General features: G+C 48.1%; 1 protein-coding gene and 1 pseudogene across 2 annotated transcripts; both read left to right on the top strand.

Annotated features, from left to right (window-relative positions):
- The first annotated feature begins 7,172 nt into the window (after positions 1 to 7,172).
- LOC136499564 (uncharacterized protein At5g39865-like) lies at positions 7,173 to 8,245 on the top strand (annotated as a pseudogene).
- Positions 8,246 to 11,226: 2,981 nt separating this feature from the next.
- On the top strand, positions 11,227 to 19,628 carry LOC136501217 (AP2-like ethylene-responsive transcription factor AIL1). Of its 2 annotated transcripts, XM_066496715.1 has the most exons (8): positions 11,227 to 11,700; positions 11,806 to 11,888; positions 18,408 to 18,416; positions 18,498 to 18,592; positions 18,698 to 18,771; positions 18,852 to 18,902; positions 19,045 to 19,127; positions 19,241 to 19,628. In XM_066496715.1, exons 1-8 carry the CDS (start codon positions 11,381 to 11,383, stop codon positions 19,420 to 19,422), a joined length of 897 nt encoding a protein of 298 aa, XP_066352812.1. In that variant the 5' UTR covers positions 11,227 to 11,380; the 3' UTR covers positions 19,423 to 19,628. The 2 variants fall into 2 exon arrangements, with proteins under 2 accessions (XP_066352812.1, XP_066352813.1); XM_066496716.1 differs by lacking the exon at positions 18,408 to 18,416.
- The last annotated feature ends 339 nt before the right edge of the window (positions 19,629 to 19,967 follow it).

Genomic DNA, 19,967 nt, shown 5'->3' with positions numbered 1-19,967 from the left:
GTGGGATGTAGGTTGGGCTTGCTTCGAGGATAGCGCTAGCATGCATATGAGCCTATGCAAGGAACCAAGCATGACCAAACTGCACTGTGAGGGCCTGGATAAGGGGTTATATAGGCAACCAAACAGACCCTATAAGTATGTAATAGCTTCTTGCGTAAGGGGTTAAGAACAATTATATAACAAACTCTCCTATGAACTAATATAGCAGACCTCGTCTTGCCCTATCCCCTTCTTGCTATCCTTCCCAAATTCCCAATTCTATTGAGCTGCTAACAAAATTGGTGTATCATATCCATTCGATTCCCCCGCATTGCTCTCGTCTCTTTCGTCTTGACCCCGAATAGTGATCCCCCACGGCGGGTTGATCTCTGTTCTTCACTCTTGCGGTGTCGAACTTGAGGTCCCGTAGGTCCATGCCGAGGTGGATTCGGTCGACGGCTGAGGCACGAGTTCGTTCACCCTGGAACCCCACCAAATCGAACACGATCACTTCACCCGATTCCACAAACAGCTGAGCACCATGGATCCCAACACCAAGATGATCCTCGACGAGCTCAAAGCCGTACGCACAGCGCTCACGAGCAGGATCGACGTGGTGAAGATATTGGTGATTGAAGTCGAGCCATTTATGGGCTGATGTTGAAACCTGTAATTTTTTTTTTGAAAGACCTGGTTGCCCAGCTTTGATTTATAATAAATAGAGGATAGCAACGGTCATTACATGCGCGAGTGGCGCTACTCCCCGCAGCCTAAGCTACAAGGAGTTGAAAAAAGACAAGAAACCTGCAATTTTTGTGGCATGATTTTCTGGGTATTTGGTAATTAGGTAACAAGTCTCAGGCACTGGTTGATAACGTGATTCAGGGTGGATTTTCTGGGAATTTAGTTAGGTATAAGACTCAGGTACTGTGATTCATGGGGGCATGTTTTCTTCAGGGTTGTGAAATGGCATTTGGTATTCTTGTTTGTGATGTGGCGAGGCAGGAATTTCAGTTCCTGCAGCCTGGGAGTGCGTGATTCATTGATCAGAAGAAAATCAACGAGGAGGTTCACATCGAGGGAAGGCTCACCGACGCGGATGTTTGTAGGCGGCGGTGATCTACAAAGAGAGAAGAACTCCGGTGAGCTCGAACAAGCTCAAAACTCAAGGAAAAACGACGGTGTTGATGTATGCCAACGCAACACAACCTAGCGAAGTTCCTGGACAAGGTATCGACGACGATTGCGCTCCGGTGCGGGGGATTGCAAGGGCGACGGCGCTGCTAGGATTTTTCGGAAGGGGACAGCTCGGCTGCACGTGGGGCTCATTTTAAAGGGAAGAGGAAGGGCTCGGCGGTTACCACCGCATTCATTAGGGCGGCCCTTGATGGCTACTACGCCGGCAGGTACAAGGCGGAGGGAAACGGTGGCGGCGGCGGCAGTTTTTTCAACTCGAGGAAGACGAAGGGCTGGAGACGCTGCTGGGCAGGCCCCATCCGTCAGCGGGAGAGAGCGAACGTGGCTGCGGGCCGTTGAACGGTCCGAGTTGGGGCACGGGGAAGAAAAAAAGAAGGGCCGAGTTGGGCTCCTGGTTTGCTAGGCTGAAAGAAAGAAAAAGATAGGGTTTTCTTATTCTAACCTTTTCAAACTTAGTTAAATTCAAATGTTCCCTAAAAAGGTTAAATCCAAATGAAATTTGAATTCAACTCAAACAACTCTAGCCCTACAAATAAAATAAAACCAATGCACTAGCATGAATGCAACACACATGTTTCTAAGACTTATATTTGATTTTAATTTCATAAAAAATATTTTTGGCCTAGGTAAATTCATGGAAAAAATCAACAAATCAGATAAAATTAATTAATAATTAGGAAAATCATTTTAGGGTATTATAGAATCAGCATACTATCATGTGTTGCATGCATCTGCAAAAATCTGACCAATAGTTGGTGGAATATGAGTGTGTTTGGTTGGGAGCATTGCATAGGGGCACTCACCTGGGCTACAAGTCAACCGGCCTGGGTCAGGCACCTTTTCTAGGTTTAGAACCTAACACACCTTATATACATGTGCTCTATAGTTCATTTTGAGCTCTCTCTAATCCATGGCCTGGATAGACACATCTTGCAAGCTCCTTTGCTATAGGAAAGCATATTTATAGTTGAGTGTTCGGATAGAAGGTTAAGACTTGCTAGTGTGAATAGTAGCAAGTGTGCATCATTTGAAGCTCTTGGCTAGATTATTGATGAAGTGAAGAAGATCGAAGGTTGTTACTCTCGGTAATTGTCATCACCTAGAAGGTTTGGTGATTGAGTCCTTTATGATCTTCCATTAGAGGCTATTGATGGAATGCCTAATATTGCTTTGTGCCTAGTTTGTACGCACTAACCCGGAGATGGAGAAAGGGTACTCTTAATAGATCTTGAACCTTGGAGATTCAATGGAGCATAGCCCTTAGTGGGTGCTCCAATGTCGACTAGGGGATGCAGAAACACCTCAACACCATGGAAAAGTATCAAGTGTCATCCTCTCTATTACTTTTTTACACTTGCATTCTTGGAATCTTGTGTCTTCATGATGCACTTGTGCTAGAAGTAAATGGTTGGTGTGAGTTCATATACACTGATAGTGTGTCCTCAACTACCTTTTGTAGGTTTCCTTTCTTGCAATTAAAGACTCTTTGCTAGTGAGCTTTGCTTAAGGACATGGCTTAGCGTGTTGGCCCTAAGGACATCACCTTAGTGTGTGTGTTTCACAAGTATTAGCTTAGGTTAAGGCTTGGAAGATGGATTAAGTAGAGATTAGGCTAAGGTTTTAAGTTAGGCTTTAAAATTTTTAGAGGCCAATTCAAGCCGCCCCCCTCTTTGTCTATTTGATGTTGTCAGATATGCTCCAAGGTAAGATTCATTTGCATATGCATAAATAATTTCCCTACTTTGTGTTCATTTTAAGATTGAAGGTCTAAATATATTGCAAATGTCATTGGAGGAGAAAATGCATTGCATAGTTTGCCTGGGCAAATGGATCTAAAATAGTTTCCCCCTCCCACCTCACATATGCAAAAGAGTATGTGGTATATGTTGAGTACACAAATAGGTTTCACATAAACATTATTTATTTATGTTTAAGGTGAATTCAGTTATTTCCTTCCTTACATTCCCACATGCTCCACCCCCACACCGCCACACACACACACATCCAAAAAAAACAAGCACTACACATCAATGATGAAGACGTCATGTTTGACCACCATGGTTGGCAGGACTCTCTTTGTCTACTCATAGGTGCTATTAAAAGCTCTCTTTCGCTCCCCTCCATGAAGGAATAATTAATGGTACGATTGCTTTACATATAAATTGATAGGTATATTGCTTAAATGGTTTATTTTTATATTAGATTAGAGGTCCTAGATTGAATCTTTGCTATGTCTTCAAGTAAGGTCTCATCGATTCAAATTAGTAGATAGTTAACTTGCACATACAAATTAGTATTTTTAAAAAAAATCATGAATATGATTTGAAAGCTTGTTTCTTTCTCTTATAAGAGTCCTAATAGCTAGATCAATTTTTTTTAAATAGTGCTCTAATTTTGCATGCCTTTTATATTGCATCTACAAGTAGTAGAAGCCACGTTTTATCAAACAAACCAGGATTTACTTATCTTTCAGTAATATCTAACTTTCGTGCAAGTAGATATGGTGACATATATTTCATGGGCAATGTAATGGTTATGTCCGAGAAATAGGGATTAGTTGTGTAGTTGGTATTTTTTCATTATAAGGATTATGCATGTGAAACACGCATAGCCACAAACATAAGAAAGCCTCCGATGAACAAAATTGTTGATAGCACTAGTGTGCGATTGAGCAGCTTTGCTTTGAAGATGAATGCATGTACTTGTTATCAGCTTCATCCCATAAACTAGCCACTAACAAGTATGATTTATCTCTTTTAGGTATTATTATGGTTCGACAATTAACTTATATCACTATTTACCCAATTTTGTGAAACTTACTACAATTTTAATATTAGAGAATTACTTCTCTAGGGCATCATTGTTCATCATTTGCATATATCCAACCCAAATATTTATAGACACTTGATAGCCAATGCTTCAGAAATTTAATTGCATGTGTTCCAAAACTTACTTCACTTCTACTACATAGGGAATAGAATTTTGGTGTTGAATGAATGAATGTAAACTGAAATATAGAATGCCCCAGTTACATTCTTGAATGCATGAATGAAGACCTAAAAGGACTAGTTTTCCAAACCCATTCAACATGAACTTAGTGAAATTTTGCTTATACTAGTCTCTACCTCCTCCCAAATAATATGTATTTGCCTAGAAAAAATTGGTTGTGGACATCTCTTGTAAGGATTCGACTAGGGTTGATATTATTTTGTTGGATCTTACATCCAATAAAAGAGGTGAACCTAAGATATATGGTTCATTTCTATAAGAATCGACAAGTTTATAAGAACCATTGGTTTCATGGTTAGCAGAGATGGATGTACTTCCTACCCACTAGGTATTGAACCTCAAGTTTAACGTTGTACATGTCTCATTATTGTGACTATTTCTTTTAGTAGTACAAGGACGTGCTAGCGAACAACGAGGTGTTTGTGGTGTCATTGTCAATATCAAGATTTGTTGGTCCAAGCTCACATAGGTGTTTCACATTGGTATGATGTGCATGACTTCATCAATCCCAAGATTTATTAGTCCAATTTCCCTAGGCGCTCATAGGGTTAGGGTTTATATTACTTGTATAGGCATTTGCGTATGTACATGTTTCAAGAAAAAAAAGAATAGACATGTTTCCTAATTTAAGCTTTGCATAGGAATTGAAGGTATTAAATTTAATAATTTACTATGATTTCAACTAGCTTGTTATTATCATATATCTGAATTAGAAGTATGATAAATATCCAAACATAAAATGAATCTTTTGCTCTACATCATGAATACCATAAAATGAATCTTTTGCTCTATAGCACGGATATCATAAAATAAATCTTTTGCTCTATAGCATGGATATGAGCATAAATGTTGTTTTCGACTCATTTAGGAGTCATAGAATTGAATCTTTCATTAAACTCTAACGATGTCAAGGATAGTTAATTATCTAGATCTAGAGGGAAGTTGGTTTTGAAATTTTGTCATAGCTCATAAGTGACTCCATGGTCTTCTCGTTTTGTGGTAGACATGTTGTGAGGATTTAGTGCATATGGTGAAAGATGTACATGATGTTAGTGAGACTAGAGTAGTAGATCTCAACTTGTTGATGAAATTTTGCATCTCTATTTTTACCTTTTACAATTCTTGTAAGTGGTAAATTAAAATAATGGTCACTTTTTATCAATGTAACTTAAATCCGGGATTCTCAGTGTGAGTGATTAAATATATATTGTACTACATTCTCTCTCTACACTCTTGTAAAAATGTAGGTCAAATACATTATTGTCATTTTCCCAACTAGCATAGTTGTTCTTCTAGTCTCTAGATGATCTATCAGTCATCCCACTATTCTAGCAATGTCTAAATATTAAACAATACAATTGACCTTGGTCAATAAAATATATTGGTTCCTTTTCTAAAAATACAAATTAACCAATAAAATACTATTATATTCTTGGTGCTTACAAGCATCACAAAATTAAGCACATCCTTGTAAACAATCATTCTATACATCCCCCACCTACCCACCCATCAGAAAAAATGTACAATTTAATTTAGCAATCTAAACTATATTCGAACGGTTCTCATATTCCATCCCATATTATTAGCTATCCTTAAATATATGTACTTTATATCCCAGCACCTCCACCAACAATATGTAATTATATATGTGAAATTTTAGCTTTTAGGGTTCAGAGTTGGGTAAGTCCTATTTCTTGTGGACACCTATTATGCAGATTTGACTATGGTACCTGTGCTTTATTGGATATGGTATCCAATATTATGATAGATCCAAGGTATGTTCCCTTTGCTTATGATGAATCAATAGGTTTCTAGTTTGAAGCTTTGCATATGAATCAATTGCTTTTTTTTGAGAATATGAATCACCTGCTTTCAATCAGTAGGTTGAAGGTCCTAAATTTGAAACTTTATTAGGATTCAACTGAGGTATCATGGATTTCAACTTGAAGTGTGTTAAGTATATCACCTATAAATGAATCATTTCCTCTAAAATGTTTGAACTAAAAGATTGTTTTTCATTTATGAGTTCTAGAATCCAAAATTTTCTTTGAAATTTAGCGAAGTTAAGAATACGCGGTACCCTCATCTAGAGGGATGGTTGTTTTTTGAAATTGTGGACACAAGTGACGTCAATACTCTTTTATTTCTAGTGAGTGACTTGGACAGTCTTCGTTTGCGGCGGTCACTCATTGAGGATTTATTATTTTCCCATCTAACCAACATGCGGTCGGGGGAACCTATAAGTAGTGACTCGAGTCAGCTAATTCTCAACTCAATGACGAACACACTTTCTAGTTGAATACATTTTGAACAACTTTTTGTTTCTCCTCACACCCTAGCTTGTAAAAAAGGTAAATCAATTACATAGTTATTTTCTTGAACTGCATAGTTGTCTTCTGATGTTTTTTCCTGGATGAGCTGCAGAATATTACATAACCTCACTAAAATTGATGTGTGTTTGGTGGTTTATGGTGAAACAAATGAACTAACTTTCGGCAGTGTATAACTATACTAAGCAATGCCATTAAAACTTTATAAGCAAAACCATTTGAATTTCCTTTTCTCGAATTCAAATTAGCCCATCCAATATTCCACTAAGTTCTCCTATGCTCCAAAAATGTAAAAATTTAAATACATCCACCTAATCACAGCTCTATATACTTACATCTCTCCTAAAAAAATTGTACCAGCTCATTCCAAAAATGTAAAAATTTAAATGCATCCACCTAATCACTGTGTTTGGTGGTGTTATTAAATACTACAGGCAAATCCTTATCATAATCCATCATTTACCGGTTGATCACCTCCTATATTTGCCCTCCCATACTCCCATTCCATCAAACCAAATTAACCCTGCACGTGTGGGACTGTGGGTGCACGTCCGGCGATGGGGTGCTCAAGCTCGAGGGAGGTGGGCGGCGGCGTGGTTTCGCCGTCCCCGGCGGCCGGTGGAGCGAAGGCAGGGCCTGCGCTCGCGCTCCCTCGGCATGTGCCGCGGCGGGCACGACAGCGTGCACGCGTACACCGCGCTGCCGTTCGAGGAACCAGTGAAGGGTGCCCGTGATCCGGCCGCGGCTGAGGAGGCGCTCCCCGGCGAGGGTGCGGCGACGGAAGAGAAGCGGCGGCGTGACGTGCCCAGCATGGCGGCGGCGGTCATGGCCAGCCTCGAGGATGCCGCATCGTCGTGGACGGCGCGATGGAGCGCAGAATCTGCGCCGTCGTCGTCGCTGCCTCCGGAACAGCTGCCTGCGCTCGACCTTGACCCGGCGGTCTTGCCTGGCTTCCGGCAGCCCGTGCAGGTGGTACCTTCGCCGTCGCACCCGGCGCTTCTCTACCCGGAGCAAGAGAACCCGGCTCCGCAGGAGGCCTGCGACGACGACGTTGACATGGGGACGCCGGCCCGCCCGCGACATACCGGAGGTCACTGACTTCGTCTGCGCGCGCGTCGACGACGAGTTCCATGAAAAGCTGGAGAAGAAGAAGGCGGAGGCGGTGGCGGAGGAGGAAGCCCCTGACGTCGTCATCTACGGCGACGACGCGACGGCGCCAAGGCGCCGGCTGACGCGCGCCGGGAAGCCCGTGATGCTGTACCTGACCAGCCTCCGCAGCGTGCGGCGGACGTTCGAGGACTGCCGCGCCGTGCGCGCCATCCTGCGGTGCTACCGCGTACGCCTGGACGAGCGCGACGTGTCCATGCACGCCGCCTTTCAGGTCGGAGCTGCGCGACCTCCTCGGCGACGGCTTCGAGGGGCCCGCGCTCCCGCGCGTGTTCGTAGACGGCCGCCACGACCTCGGCGGCGCCGAGGAATTGCGCGCGCTGCACGAGGCCGGCGAGCTCGCGTGCGCGCTGGCCGGGTGCGAGGCCGCGCAGCCCGCTGGCGCCGGAGCGTGCGCGGCGTGCGGCGACGCTCGGTTCCTGCCCTGCGAGACGTGCCACGGCAGCTGCAAGGTCTTCGTCGACGACGAGAGGTGCCGCCTGCGCCTGGCCGGCTTCTTCTTCCGTCAGTGCCCGGACTGCAACGAGAACGGGCTCATCCGATGCCCCGTGTGTTGTTACTGATGACTGTTGGATCTAGCCTCAGTCTAAAAAATTTGAATAAAACGGATGGTCAAACAAGATGTCTGAAAGTAAAAAACGACACTCTTGGAGTAGATTGCAGTGTTGTAATCTGAAAGGAAAATGGTACTGGAATGCAGATTTTTGCAGTGTTTGTCAGGTTGCTTGTTCGTAGCTGGTGATCAGAATCTCAATCTTGGGTGTAAAATTAGAGCTACTGTGAGAAGGTACTCTAGATATGTGAAATTGCAGGTTCCTGTTTAGTCTCCTTTTACTCTTTCCAGTTCCAGTTGCTCTTTACTATCGGGAAACACTTCACATGCAAATGTTTATCTCGCGTATATGCATGGCAAAATCTTATGGATTTTGGATTGTGCATATATGTTGAGTACCGTTTTGCGAGGATTTAGATTATGTTTCTCAAATCTGTTATAAAAAATAGGAGTCCCTGCCAAACTTATGGCAAGTGATCGAATAATAATCAAACCAGAGAAACATTTTCCCCTTTTTACACGGGCCACTAGGATGAAAATCAGGTACATGCAGTTTTTAGTTATTCTGAATCATTTCCCTCACCTTCCAACTACCATTGAATCAGAAATCAACCAACGAGCCAAAACGGTTTCACAAAAGTGTTTCTGATTCACAAAGAAACGTTTTCAAAGAGAAGCCATGTGTAAGAGCAAGTATAATAGAGGGCTGTAGGTAGACTGAATGCTAGGAGGAGAAATAAGAGAAGCGGGTTCAAAAGAGTCAATAAACTTTATGAGAGAGAAATGTGATGTTTTAGCTTTCTGGATACATTGTTTTTGTTATGTATCTAGACATAGTGTATATCTAGGTGTATAACAAAAACTACGTATCTAAAAAAGCCAAAATATATGATAATTTGGAATGGAAAAAGTACTATATGAATGGGCTGATGGGTGTGGGCTGTAAATATTCAGCTGAATGCTGCATTATTAACTTTGCTCTAAAACATTTCTAAGACAACCTATAGAACCCAACCAAATGGGCCTTCATGATGAAAATATGTGCTAACATATAGCCAATATATCCATAATAAGCTTAGGGCTTAGGATTTTTTTTCCTTACGATTCAGTTTCATGGGCCCGTGGTCTTCATATTTTTCACATGATCTGTCCCCATCCTACTCTCATGTTCATTCCTCTTCCCTATCCATCGCTCTCTCTCCCCACCTTATTTGTCTCTCTTGAGTACATTTGCAATTTTGCATAGAGTAGAAATTAAGACTACTACAACTCATGTTTAAGACGACTACATCTCACGTTTGAAAATTGGTGGAAGCCTCGGCTAGGAATTTGACTTTAATTCCAACTCCTTCCGTAGGGATTGAATCAGTATTATTTGGTGTGTCTTAATCCAGGGGTTCGTGAAAAGACATGTATATGATACATGGAAAAGATGGTGAAAAATTAAGTGATATTCTTATTGTGTGGTCAACATTACTAACTTTTTTAAGTTATATAAAAAAATATTACTAGCTTTTTGGCGCCAAACTCTATGTTTGTCTATGTGTGGTAGAACTTTGAAGATATGCTGGTATATATAGCTCCATGCCTCCATCCTCCTACAAATGTTTTGAGGTGGGGTAGGGAGAAAGAGGATGAGTTTTACTGACAGATTGAAGTTGAAAGATTTCTTACAACTTTTTGAAAGTTCTTTTTAATGAATGGAAAGATGCATGGTTTGACCTATTGAGATCTTTATTGGTTGAGTTGAGAAATGTTTTTTATAAGAAGGTTTGGATGGTTCAAGTTGATAGCCAATTTATGTTGTCAAAGTTGAATTTTATTTGGTTGGAAGTTCTATTCCTCAACTAAAAAAAGAGAAAAGTATACAGTACAAGAGCATCTCCACCGGATTGGTTAAAGTCATTCCCTTTCCCTATATCGCGCAATAAAGAGGATTGAAGCCAAAATACAAGCTCCACTAGATTCTCTTTTCAATCCTTTTTCCCTAATTTCTTTTCTCAATCCCTCAATCACACCTTAACCCCTCAAATGAAGGTAATCTATCACCACTTTTTCTCAATCTCCTTTCATCTTCCTTCTGTCGCTGGCATCTCGAGCCCACACTGGCCATCTCTCGACATCATTGCCACTCCATTAGGGTGCATGCAACCATGTAAGCTAACACAACTATTTTAAAAAATTTATCCAGCAGCGCCCAATAAGATGTTGACAATGCTCCACTAGTGCTTTCTATATAGTCTGGATGATCAACATCGAGTCTATTATATTAGATAATGAGGCTTCTAATAGAAAATAAGCACCAAAATAATAAGTACATAAAAGTTCAAACAGTTTCAAGCTAGGCACCATAAGATAGACCATGATTTTTTTTAAAAAAATATTAAACTAGTTTCATAATTTCCGAGGTTATTTTTTTATAAATTTTCTAAGATTAATCTAGGTTTTTGGATTTTAATTGCATTACTTTTATGTAAAAATATTTGGGTATTTTTATGAAAACTTATTTTCTGAATTTCAGATATATCTTTTAAATTATTTTTAGTCTGTGAACTTTCAATTTAGTCCGACTTACCACCCTTGAATGGTGTCACATCATTAAAACCATTCAAGGTCTAAAAATAAATAGTTTTAAAAGTTAAGATGAATAAAAAACTTATTTACAGTTCAGTTAGCCAAATCGAACAACCACAATAGTTGAGAGAAAGGCAAAATAAGATTTTTTTTCCCCCCATCTTTTCCCGGTAGCGCACAACACAAGAATGCCAGCAGCCGTAGAGCTCATGGGCCAAAGCGCGCCTATACCTCCAGGCCATAAGAAAGCCCGATACGGTGCATAAAAAATGACAGCCCGCTACTGCAAAGTTAGCGCATGGCCTACCGAGCAAGCAGGCCCACTAGATCCGGCCCTGACCAAGCCTGGGCAGCCGCGCGCCGCCTTCAGGGGCCTCCACGTCGACCCGACACGTGACGATCCGGGTCCGCTCCAGACCTCCAGTCGGGTCGCGCCCCGTGCTCCGCGCTGAGCTCTCGTCCCGACCTGACCTCCACCTCCACTCCACTCCACTCCACCTCTGCTAGGGTTTGTGAAATCGTGACGCGAGCACTTGAAGATTCGCGAAAGCCAGCGCAACCTACCGCGGCGATGGCCACCATCCACCCCCAATCGCCGGCGGGCCCCACCACCCCTCTTCCGCAGGAGAAGCGACACGGGGACGCCCCGGACCCGCCCGCCGTCTCCGGCGAACCCGCCGCCGCCGCCGCGGCCGGAGCGGAGGCGGGCGGCGAGATCGCCGCGCTCGACAAGCAGCTCGCCGTCGTCGTCGGCGGCGTTGAGGAGAGGAGGCCGGCCGGGTCCGGGTCCGGGGCCGGGGCCGCTAGCACAGGCGGGGGAGGGAAGCTGGTGGCGGAGGCCATGCGCAAGTACGCCGCCCCGCGGTCGTCGCGGTTCCACGGCGTCACCAGGTATGAGCACGGCGGTGTGCTGTGCTGCCCGCCTGTCAGTCAGTGGCTTTGAGGTTGTGCTCTGGTTTGATTTGGGTGGTTTGCTGCTGCTCTGATCCGGGGCAGGCTCAAGTGGAGCGGCAAGTACGAGGCGCACCTATGGGACAACACCAGCCAGGTCAAGGGCCGCAAGCGCAAGGGCAAGCACGGTATGCACTCTACCGAGCTCTAGCTCACTGTAAAATCGTCTGAATATTTCAGCTACAACATTGCTGCAGTTTTGTTAGGAATGCCAATGCCATGTGCACACGATTGTCTTTGGAAAGAAATTATATGCGACGGTTATATGCGACACCGCCGCACAACACCCTGCGTGTGACACCCTGTGATTGTTTGACACGTATCCAGGTCCCAACAAGTAAGGCAACCCCGAATGGAGCGAGTAGCACAGCACGTGATTCCTGCGAAGCCCGTGTGAATCCAAACGACCGAATGGAGCGAGTAGTACACGTGTTGTGTGTCAAGGACCTCAAACCCTAGGATAGCACGACCCCGACTACGTAACTCGTAGTCGCGATCCGTCTTCTCCGGCGAGGTTTACCCCTCCGCCGCAGGCTTAGTTGAACGAGAGAGAGAGGAGAGTTTAGGGATAATTCATTGCTTAATTCCTAAACTTCTTGTCACTAGATACATATAGCCATGCGGCCAACCGAAAGGGAAACTAATCACTCCTTGATTCTAGGGACTTAACAAACTAACAGTCCTAATTTTCCATCTAGCCACTGCTCGCTGGAACGGCCTGGCCCGCGTGGTTCGCGCGTTCCTCGGCGCGGCATATGTCGCGGTTGCGCCGGCGCCTGACGTAGCCTTGGCCCCACATAACATCTCTCCCCCCCTCGAGATCCAGCTCGTCCTCGAGCTGAAATTCTGGATATGTGGCACGAAACTCGTCGAGGTCCTCCCAGGTGGCTGATGATGCCGGCTCGCCGCGCCAGTAGACCAAGACCTGACGGACTCCACGGGCCAAACGAGCCTGAGTCACGCGGTCTGGTGCAGGGACGACCGAGCCATGCTTGATGTCAGGTAGGGGCGGGGGAGTCGTCGGCGGTGTTCCGATGAACTTCTTGAGGGTGCCCACGTGGAACACGTCGTGGATGCGAGCCTGCGGGGGTAGCTCCAGGCGCACCGCGACATCGTTGATGAGCTTGATGACGCGGTACGGGCCGAGGAAGCGGGCCTTCAGCTTGCCCGTCGGCGCTTGAGGCAGGGACGACGCGGCACGCTGGCGGAGGCGAAGGAGGGCCCAGTCCCCGACGGAGTAAGACACCTGCCGATGATGCTTGTCGTAGTGCAGCTTCTGGACCGCCTAGGCTTGCTCCAAGCGATGGCGTACGTCGGCGAGGAAGTCGTCGCGCTCCTCCATGTCCCGGGCGACAGCGGCGACCCGAGTCTCGCCGGGCTCGTACGAGCGGATGGTGGGCGGGTCGCGGCCGTACACCACGCGGAACAGTGTCTCCCGAAGGGACGACTGGTAGGCCGTGTTGTAGACGTACTCGGCCCACGGTAGCCATCGGAGCCATTGGCGGGGGCGATCGCCGGTGAAGCAGCGCAAGTACATGACGATGACCCTGTTCGCCACCTCGGTCTGGCCATCCGACTGTGGGTGGAAGGCGGAGGACATGTGCAGCTTGGTCCCCATCAGGCGCATGAGCTCGCGCCAAAACGTGGAGGTAAACACCGGGTCACGGTCGGAGACCATGGACCGCGGCACACCGTGGAGGCGGACGATGTCGGCAAAGAATGCTTGGGCCACGGACTCGGCGGTGTACGGGTGGGCGAGGGCGATGAAGTGGCAGTACTTGCTGAAGCGGTCGACGACGGAGAGGATGACCGACTTGCCGTTGACCCGGGGAAGAGCTTCGATGAAGTCGAGACCGATGTCCGCCCATACGACGGTGGGAACGGGCAAGGGCATGAGAAGTCCCGCCGGGTTGAGGTGCTCAGACTTGTAGCGTTGGCACGTGACGCAGTCCCGCACGAAATCCTGCACAACACGACGCATGTTGGGGAAGTGAAAGTCACGACGAAGTCGGTGCAGGGTGCGCTGAACGCCCTCGTGGCCATCGTCATGGACCGCCGCGACGATCTCCAGGAGCAGGGACGACGCGGGCGGTATGTACAGGCGCCCATTGTACAGCACCATGTCATCGACCATCGTCCAAGGCGCGGCGCGCGTGCCTGCCCGTACGTCGTCGTGGATGGCGACCAAGGCGGGGTCGACGGCCTGAGCGTGGCGAAGACGGGCGATGAAGTCGAAGCGCGGGGCTGAGACTACGCGGAGGCCGCCCATGCTGTCCTCCTCAGCATCGCGACGGGAGAGGGCGTCCGCCACAGTGTTGGTTGCCTCGGACTTGTACTCGACGGTGAAGTCAAAGCCGAGCAGCTTGCCGACCCAGTGGTGCTGCGGTATGGTGGTGAGGCGCTGGTCTAGCAGGAACTTGAGGCTGTGGTGGTCCGTCTTAACGAGGAAGCGGCAGCCCCACAGATATGGCCTCCAGTGCCGCACCGCGAGCACGAGACCGATGAGCTCCCGCTCATACGCCGCGAGGGAGTGGTGCCTGGGCGCGACGGGGCGGCTGAAGAATGCGACCGGGTGGCCCTCCTGGAGCAGGACGGCGCCAAAGCCGTGTGTGGACGCGTCACACTCGACGACGAAGGACCTGGTGAAGTCTGGCAAGGCCAGTACCGGCGCCGAGGTCACGGCCCCTTTGAGGGTGCCGAACGCTGTCTCCGCGCCAGGGTTCCATGCGAACCCTTCCTTCTTGAGGAGCGCCGTGAGGGGCGCCGCAATGGCACCGTAGTTGTGGACGAACTTCCTGTAGTAGCCTGCCAAGCCGAGGAAGTTGCGCACCGCCCGAGCCAATCGGGGGCGGGGCCAGTCGTGGATGGCCTGGACCATGGCGACGCCGGCCGCGGAGATGGTGTGGCCGAGGTAGGCGACGGAGTCCACACCAAAGGAGCACTTGGACCGCTTCACGAACAGGCGGTGCTGGCGCAGTAGTGAGAGGACGATGCGGAGGTGCCGGAGGTGATCTGCCCATGTGGTGCTGTAGATCAAAATGTCATCAAAGAAGACGAGTACAAACCGCCGGAGGTAGGCACGGAGGATGTCGTTCATTAGTGCCTGGAACATTGCCGGGGCGTTGCAAAGCCCGAACGGCATCACCAGGAACTCGTAGAGGCCATCGTGGGTGCGGAACGTCGTCTTGTGGATGTCCTCCGGGCGCATCCGCACTTGGTGGTACCCCGAACGCAAGTCCAGCTTGGTGAAGAAGCGCGCGCCGTGGAGCTCGTCGAGGAGTTCGTCGACGACGGGGATCGGGAAGGCATCCTTGACAGTGAGGGTGTTGAGGGCGCGGTAGTCGACGCAGAACCGCCACGAGCCGTGGCCTTCTTGACGAGGAGGACCGGTGAGGAGAAGGGCGAGTCGCTGCGTCGGACGACGCCCTGCTCGATCATCGCGGCGCACTGGCATTCCAGTTCATCCTTGTGGGCCGCCGGGTACCGGTACGGGCGAACTGCGACGGGAGCGGAGCCTGACTTGTGGATGATCGCGTGGTCGCGGGTGCGCTGGGGTGGAAGGCCCTTCGGCTCGGTGAAGATGTCCCCGTAGGCGGTCAGGAGCTCGTCCAGGAGCGTCCCACTGGCCGCGGCGATGGTGCGCAGGCACGCGGCGGAGGACGAGGGCACGCCCGACCAGCAGATGGAGCGCCCTTGATGCTGGAACGACATGGATCTTGTGGCGAAGTCCCAGACGATGGGTCCCAACGTCCCCAGCCACCGTGTACCGAGCACCACGTCATACCCTGCGAGAGGCATCACAAACAGATCGGTGTGGAACATCGTGTCGGCGATGGAGAACGGGGCGTTCTGGATGACGCCAGGGCAGGCCATGCGTTCGCCGTTGGCGACCGTCGCGGTCATACGCGGGCGGGCCTGGACCGGCAGCCCTGTGCGGCGCGCCGCGTCCTCGCCGATGAAGTTGTGAGTCGACCCGCTGTCGAGCAGGGCGAGGAAGGACGCGCCCCCAACTGACACCGTGACCTGGATCGTGTCAGCGATGGGGACGCCCGCGACGGCATGGAGGGAGAACACCGGGGACTCTGTGTCCGCCGAGTCCTCAGCCGCGGAAGCGTCGTCGTCGTCCGCGGCGCAGTCCAGGAGGAAGAGGCGTTTGCACACCTTGTTGTGGCCGCGGCTGTACTTCTCATCGTAGTTGAAGCACAGCCCAAGGCGGCGTCGTTCCTCCTGCTCGGCCTGGGTGAGCCGTCGCACGGGCCGCCCTTCGACCGTAGTAGTGGGTGTAGCCGCCTTGGGCGCCTGAGGCTGGGGCAGGACCGGGCGCGTTCCCGGCGTGGGCAGAACGCCCCGTGCAGGAGCCTTGGCCAGGGCGGCAGTGTACTGCTCCATGAGCTCGAATTGGCGGGCGAGGCTCATGGCGGCCGCTAGGGTTTGCGGGTTCTGTGTCTGGACCTGGAGACTGAGCGGCGGCAAGAGACCCCCCGTGAAGAGCTGCACCCGTTGGGCCTCATCGAGACGACCGGCGCGGGGGAGCAGCGCTTGAAAGCGGTCCTGGTAGTCTTCCACCGTTCTCGTGCGGCGGCAGGACGATAGCTCGAAGAGGGGCGCCGATCTGAGCGGGGGCCCGTAGCGAAGGTTGAGGAGGTCCTTGAAGCGCGGCCACGTCGACGTGCCTTCGTCCTCCTGGACCTGCATGTACCACAGTTGCGCCCCATCTTGGAGGTTGTACGACACCATCCAAACGCGCTCCTCTGGCATGATCCGCTGCTGCAAGAAGAAGGACTCGCATTTGTTGATGAAGATCAGCGGGTCACCCTTGCCGTCGTAGTGCGGGAATTCGGGACGCCAGTGTTTCGGCGGCCGATCTTGGTGGTGCTCGCCGGTGCCCGGTCGCCCACCGGATGCCGAAGAGCTCGCGATGGAGAGATCATGGATCGCCTTGGCGTTGGCCTCGATTGATTGTTGCATCAAGGCCATGTTCTTGGTGAGCGCTGCGATGGATGCCTTGAGGTCGTCACCCATGTCATCATCGGAGCAGGAGGCGACGGACGATGGGGTTGGGGATGCGGCAGCGGCGGATGGTGGTGGTGCTGGAGGGGCGGCGGCTGGCGGCGGGGCTGGTGGTGCGGCAGCGGATGGTGAAGAGGATCGATGTGACCGTGATACCAGGTTGTCAAGGACCTCAAACCCTAGGATAGCACAACCCCGACTACGTAACTCGTAGTCGCGATCCGTCTTCTCCGGCGAGGTTTACCCCTCCGCCGCAGGCTTAGTTGAACGAGAGAGAGAGGAGAGTTTAGGGATAATTCATTGCTTAATTCCTAAACTTCTTGTCACTTGATACATATAGCCATGCGGCCAACCGAAAGGGAAACTAATCACTCCTTGATTCTAGGGACTTAACAAACTAACAGTCCTAATTTTCCATCTAGCCACTGCTCGCTGGAACGGCCTGGCCCGCGCGGTTCGCGCGTTCCTCGGCGCGGCGTACGTCGCGGTTGCGCCGGCGCCTGACGTAGCCTTGGCCCCACATAACATTGTGGGATCACAGGGTGTCCGCACACTGGGTGCTGTGCGACGGTGTCACATAATTTTTTTTCCATAGCCTTTGGTAATCGGCGACACAAGTACACTTAATACCAAACTGCAAGATTAGCTGTCCAGAATTACAACAACAACAAAGCCTTTAAGTCCCAAACAAGTTGGGGTAGGCTATCGGGTTTCATCTCCATTAGAATGGCTAGATTTAACGTTGGCTCACCACGCCTATCACAACCCTCCTCCTTTACCAAGGCTTGGGACCTGCTATGTTGAGACAACATAGGCGGAGTTCTCAGCTGTCCAGAATTATGTTTCTTTTTTTTTGCAGCAGAGTAGATATTCAGTGTGAAGGGCGGGCTTGGTGCAAGCGGTAGAGTCTTACCGTCTGTGACTGGAAGGTCCCGGGTTTGAGTCGCGGTCTCCTCGCATTGCACAGGCGAGGGTAAGGCTTGCCACTGACACCCTTCCCCAGACCCCGCACAGAGCGGAGCGGGAGCTCTCTGCACTGGGTACGCCCTTTTTTTTAGAGTAGATATTCAGTGAAATATAACTACAATCCTATTCCTGGCCTGTTTTCAGGGTGTCTTAATTGACACTTCATGACTTCAATACACAAACCAATGGTCAGTAAGTCACCTAGTATTCCCTATAATACTTGTAGTTGAATAAATGGGGATAGATCATGGGACTAGGATAGTACTGATATCGGGTTAACAAAGTTAGTACCTATGCGTCGCAAAAAAAAAAAGTTAGTACCTATGGATGCATCATGTACCCATCAATCTTGTATTAGTGAATTGATTATCAAGACGAGTGTTATGCTTAAAAATTGCATTTGGGGGTGTTTGCTGCAGCCGCTGCAGCTGCAGCTTGCCTTCTATAAAATACTGTGGATAGACCTAGAAAAGCCACAGCCGCTGCGGCTTTAATCCCAGATGAACAGGCCCATTATGGTTCATGATTTTAGCTGTTGCCCATGTAAATATTTGCACCTGAAAGCTTACTTGTCCAGTAGTCCTCAAAATTTCCTCTCTTTAGCTGATCCTTCATTTATTGTTGTTCATTGAACCTGGGCTTCCATTCTTGGCTGCTATCGTGGTCTTCAGTATACTTAGGTGAGTGTTGCTATTCATCGAAGGGGGCTCATTTGGAACACAAAAACTGCTCAAGTTTTAACTGCTTTTCTGCCATTACAGGCAGCTATGTTACTGAAGAGCAGGCTGCAAAGGCACATGATTTGGCTGCCCTTAAATATTGGGGCACAGGACCAAACACCAAACTGAACTTCAATGTAAGAATCACATGTTGTTTGGCACTTACTGATATGCTAGGAACTGGCATTCCTTGTTCAAGAACTGAAAAGTAAATTGCATTAATAACTATTACGTGTTACCAGATTTCTGATTATGAGAAAGAAATTGAGGTTATGAAGACCATGTCTCAAGATGAATTTGTGGCCTACATAAGGAGGTCAGTGATACAGTAAAAAAAAATATATTGTAGTAGTTATGTGCTGACTATTTTTTGATTGTTATGGTTTATTATTATAGGCAAAGCAGTTGTTTCTCGAGAGGTACCTCATCATACCGGGGTGTAACCAGGTGCTATTCCTGCTTTGCTCAATGAACTGATAATCATTTGGTTTCCTTTGAACGGAGCAATTTTTTTGTTTTGCTTGACTAGGGAAGTTTTAGTTGTCTGCTGCAAGTTTGCAACTTTCTCTAATCAATGTTTTACCAACAGACGGAAGGATGGTAAGTGGCAAGCAAGAATTGGTAGGATTGGTGAGAGTAGAGACACCAAAGACATTTACCTTGGGACCTTTGGTGAGTGAAGTTTTGTAATTTACTACTTATACCTTGTGGAGCTCCCAAAGGTTTTCTATCAGCTAGAAAGCTACTGCCGCAATTATCCTTATTTGAAACTGACTGGTTTGCAGAAACTGAAGAAGAGGCGGCAGAAGCTTATGACCTAGCAGCAATTGAGCTTCGTGGTGTTCATGCTGTTACCAATTTTGACATTAGTAACTACTGTGAAGTTGGTTTGAGAAAACTAGAAGGCCTGTCAGAGGTGGCGAAGCTGGATGGTCCATCGGAGGTTATGAAGCTCGCTGGACAGTAGATACTAGAATAGCTTGTAAATTAGTTTCTGTTTCATTTCTTTTGTTGTCATGTTTTTCTCTCCTTTTGGTATTCCTTGTACCCTTTTTTCCCCTTTTGTGAGTTCTCTCCTTGCCTTGTCAAGCCAGTATTTACTCGGCTCGAAAGGACAATGTGATGTATTTTGGCCTCACAGAAAGGTCTTACTAACCTTTGATGTTACTACAAGTCACATTGTCGTCCCTGGTTGGGCGGTGGTTTTTACTGTCCTTTCCATGGACTTACACTACTGTTCAAGGCTAAACATTCAGACTTTGAAATGTTGTACTGCAAGTCTGCAAATACCAAATAACATGATAGCTCCATTGTTCTGAGTTTCAGGGAACATGGGCTGATTGCAATTACTCCAGTCACTAAGAGTGGTGTGCCTCCAATCATAAGAGAATGACATTTAGATTGGGTGCAGTCTTAAAACTTTTGATTTGACACCCAATAGTGAGATTGGCCATTTAAAAATAACGTTAATAGATTTGAACCAAGGTAGTTCTGTCATATAATTTTGTTTTT

The sequence above is a fragment of the Miscanthus floridulus genome, chromosome 13, assembly GCF_019320115.1.
Source record: "Miscanthus floridulus cultivar M001 chromosome 13, ASM1932011v1, whole genome shotgun sequence".
Taxonomy (NCBI): Eukaryota; Viridiplantae; Streptophyta; class Magnoliopsida; order Poales; family Poaceae; genus Miscanthus; species Miscanthus floridulus.
This window is presented reverse-complemented; position numbering and strand designations above follow the sequence as displayed.